The following is a 1,662-nucleotide window of genomic DNA, read 5'->3' as shown; positions in this document are numbered from 1 at the left end:
CATGTTAAGCCTATTACATCTAAGTACAGTGAGATGCTAATGTAATGACATTGGTCTAAAGAAACTGAGGGAAGCAAGCTGCACGTACTGGCACATAGCACAGAAATTGTGAAATATGAAAACACTAGAACAAAGCAGTTTTTAAGACTCTCAGTTTTGCCACTCAGACTTCACAGAAGACTAGCTCCAAGGGTGACACATCCACCTTTCACCTCAGGATTGGAATTGAGCCAACACAGATAGCAAAAGTCTATTGCAATCAATGACAGAGAAAAGTATAACAACAAAATTGGACCGTTCTTTCTAGCCACATGTTTATTGACTTTTTTTAGTATTGGCACAATTAGTCTTGGCATTGCCCAGTTTTTTAGTCTCACTGAGTTGCGACATCTTTGCTGTGTACTGTTACACTTTCTTGTATGTCACCAGTGATTCCAAGGTAATGCTTTAACAGACCAGCACTTCCTCCCTCCTTCAAAGTTAAACTTTGTCCCTGTTTTCTTTTCTGTGCATGCTCATTTTGCACCATTTGTCCATGACTCAGAGCACTCTGGGAGCTGCGAGGCACCAGCCATGCTCCCTTCCCAGCCTCTCCTGCACGCTGCGGTGTTTGCACTCGCAGTCCTTCAGGCCCTTGCCTCCGACACCTTCATTGCAGCCGTCTACGAGCACGCGGTCATCCTGCCAGATGCCACTGGCGAGCCCATTTCTCCCGACGATGCTTTGGCCCTGATGAACAAAAACATGGATGTCTTGGAAGGGGCAATCAGGGAAGCCGCCCAGCAGGTACTAGGTGGATTTGGATTGTTGTTAAGTAGTGTTTTCTCCTCCTGCTGACCCTCCTGGTTGTCTGTTGATGGGTGAAATCTTAATGGACCCTGTTGTCTCAGGGTGCCCACATCATTGTGACTCCCGAAGATGGCATTTATGGCTGGCTTTTCACAAGAGAAACCATCTACCCCTACCTGGAGGATATCCCTGACCCATCAGTGAACTGGATTCCCTGCACCGACCCCACAAGGTGAGTCCTTCTGCAGTGATTTGTGTGGTTTCCAACTAGCCTCTTATGGAGTTGTGAGCTTCTCCCATGAAATGCCTGAGAGCTGCTTATGCTTACATGACAGTAAGTTTCAATTCAGAAAGTATATGAAAGTAAGTTACATGATAAAATAGCATGTCCATGACTAAATGACGAGGGAGCTCTGTTTAAAAAAAAAAAGGTTTTTAATTAGACACTTTAAAGAGAAATTAAAACAATATAGAGAATTTGCGTTACTCAATGTAAACTTCTTTCTTTTTGCATTTGAAAAAGCTTTGATACCAGAGTATGCTGCTTCTCATTCTGCTTTCAGTTTTTTCACACTGTTTTGAACAGAACTAATTGGAAATTCTTCACACTAGTTTTTATTTGTTTTGGTTAGTTGGTTATTTTTTCATAAATGCTGTGTTCAAATAAAAGCATGCAGACTTTAACTGACATAACACAGTTAGTTCTCATGAAAGTAATGCGTGTCCCTTCAGTGCTCCCAGTCAGGTTTTTCAGTAGTGCCTTGTGGGAATATAATGTCTGTTCTCAGTCTGCATGCCCTGTTCCTTGGTGCTACCTATGTATCTTGCATGATGGTCCTCTTGCATGGCCTATGCACACCTTGCAAAGCCATA

General features: G+C 43.0%; 1 protein-coding gene across 1 annotated transcript; it reads left to right on the top strand.

Annotated features, from left to right (window-relative positions):
• Positions 1–573: 573 nt before the first annotated feature.
• Positions 574–1,021, top strand: LOC104531232 (vascular non-inflammatory molecule 3-like; the record flags this gene model as incomplete). Its single annotated transcript, XM_010176056.1, has 2 exons — positions 574–786; positions 891–1,021. Coding segments are annotated over exons 1-2 (344 nt in total), but the record flags the coding sequence as incomplete, so codon positions are not given.
• Positions 1,022–1,662: the final 641 nt, after the last annotated feature.

Source organism: Antrostomus carolinensis, unplaced genomic scaffold, assembly GCF_000700745.2.
Source record: "Antrostomus carolinensis isolate BGI_N321 unplaced genomic scaffold, ASM70074v2 scaffold43959, whole genome shotgun sequence".
NCBI lineage: Eukaryota > Metazoa > Chordata > Aves > Caprimulgiformes > Caprimulgidae > Antrostomus > Antrostomus carolinensis.
The sequence above is the reverse complement of the archived record's forward strand: the minus strand, read 5'-3'. Positions and strand labels throughout refer to the sequence as shown.